Source organism: Capsicum annuum, chromosome 7, assembly GCF_002878395.1.
Source record: "Capsicum annuum cultivar UCD-10X-F1 chromosome 7, UCD10Xv1.1, whole genome shotgun sequence".
In the NCBI taxonomy this organism is placed as follows: domain Eukaryota; kingdom Viridiplantae; phylum Streptophyta; class Magnoliopsida; order Solanales; family Solanaceae; genus Capsicum; species Capsicum annuum.
This window is the reverse complement of record NC_061117.1, coordinates 194405325-194407294: the sequence shown is the minus strand read 5'-3', so window position 1 is coordinate 194407294 and position 1970 is coordinate 194405325. Positions and strand designations below refer to the sequence as shown.

Genomic DNA, 1970 nt, shown 5'->3' with positions numbered 1-1970 from the left:
ATACTTTCATACATATATACATACATATCAACAAACATTTTTTTGATATAAGTACTAAAAATAAATATATTAATATAAATGTATTACTCATATTACTAAACAATTACATTTTATATAATTTAATTTGATACACATATAATCTTGAAATTGTATAAGCATAAATATATGTATATATACATTTTGAGTATATACAAAAACATATGCATATAATATGGTAATCAACATGATAGTTAGAACCGACAAATTATTACAATAGACTACATACTGATACAGTTATAATGTAAAGTGAAATATATATGCAATTTATTTCTTCTAAACATGTTCACTTAGTGGGAAAAATTATAATTTCAATAAAATATGCAAACAACGTATAACAAAATGCATCATGTGATTGATCATTAATTCAAACTAAAATCAGTCACAAGTCATAGCTGATATTTTATTCTATAGTTAGAAATATTCAATAAAAGTTAAACATAAACAAATTAAAATGTATAAAATTATTCAACTCGACGTATTTTCCTATACGAATGCATATTGTGACCAGTCATCCCACAAGCACTGTATGAATTGGTGGATTTAGTCTTGTAAAAATCTCCATTTGACTTTTCTCTTTTCTTTGGTCTCCCTTTGGCGGCAGAACAATTTCGTTAAATATAAAATCTAGTATCTCCCATATAGACCTATCAGGCAGTGGTAATAGAGGAATCTTATACGTGCCCAACACCGCTACTAGCTTGTATAAGTTAGAGCAATAATCATCAGCTTCAAAATATTTTCTCTTTAACACTGGATAAGAATGAGCACACGAAATTTCATCCATTTGAAATCTATGGCAAGTACATGTCTTCTTCTCCAAACAAACGATATAACATTTATCTTCATGTAGAACAGTATAAACAAAGTCCGTTGCAGGTACAACCTGCAATGAATAAATAGTTTTATATATGTACATATATGTATATACATATAAGTATATGTATATATGTATGTATTAAAACATAAAGTTAAAATTGTTTATTTCTAATAAATTATTTACCCTTATTCGTGTACTCTTGGACTCATTTAACTCAAGAAGATCATTGTATCTCCCGCAAATAAGGATGCGTGTCTTGCTATGATTCCATCTGCCAAATATCTTTCTAGCTTCCTCTAAGAAATCATATATAGGCAATTCCCTCGCTTCCTTTAGATGCCTGTTTATGATTTCTACAATGTTTGATGTGAGTGTAAAACCATGATTTACAGTAGCATACACCCTAGTCCACTTGTCATAACCAGCCTTCTGCAAGTAGTCTTTCACCCTAAAATTTATTTGTTCGACCTTCTTCATTAGACTATTAAATTCAGAAATTGTATATGCTTTAGCCATTGCATAAAACATATCAGCTAATTTTGCATACGACTTTCTAAAATTGGTTACAATATTTTTTCATAGATGCCAAATGGAAGCATACTGTACAACACCATCATACACCATTGACACAACCTTTATAATACTCCCATTCTTGTCGGACACAACACACATATTTGGTTTATACCATGAGCTTCTTTTAACTGCTCAAAGAACCAATTCCAAGCTGCATAATTCTCAGAATTCAATATTCCATAAGCAAGCGAAAATATATGTCCTGCATATTTAAGATATACATAAACCATTCTACAATATATTTTTTCAGATAATGTATTTCAAATAATGTTGTATATACTAACACCTTAACAATGTTTAAAGTGAAATTAATGTATAAATAATAATTAGCAGACTAAACTGCTCAATCAAGTGTACTAGATGACACAAAAGTTTCATTATATATGTCCCTAAGGTGACTTCCATCAACAACAATAATTGGACGACATGAATCAAATCCTTTAATTAAAGAATAGTGCAATATAAACAGTTATAGAAATTCACCGTCTTCTATTTTTTTATCCGAATGTGTGGAATCAGGGTAAGTTTTTTTTAACATGTA

The 1970-nt window shown here is 28.9% G+C and overlaps 1 protein-coding gene across 1 annotated transcript; it reads right to left on the bottom strand.

Moving 5' to 3' along the window:
* Positions 1-547: 547 nt before the first annotated feature.
* LOC124885850 lies at positions 548-1372 on the bottom strand. The gene is made up of 2 exons (XM_047394102.1): positions 1040-1372; positions 548-922 (listed from the first exon to the last, which is right to left on the bottom strand). Exons 1-2 carry the CDS (start codon positions 1370-1372, stop codon positions 548-550), a joined length of 708 nt encoding a protein of 235 aa, XP_047250058.1.
* Positions 1373-1970: the final 598 nt, after the last annotated feature.

What these genes read in the sequence shown, in the direction of transcription:
- LOC124885850 (XM_047394102.1), bottom strand. Translation starts at nt 1,372, where the DNA reads ATGGCTAAAGCATATACAATTTCTGAATTTAATAGTCTAATGAAGAAG. An exon ending in CCAAGAGTACACGAATAAGG is followed by an intron (nt 923 to 1,039) that starts GTAAATAATTTA and finishes TATTCATTGCAG; the next exon opens with GTTGTACCTGCAACGGACTT.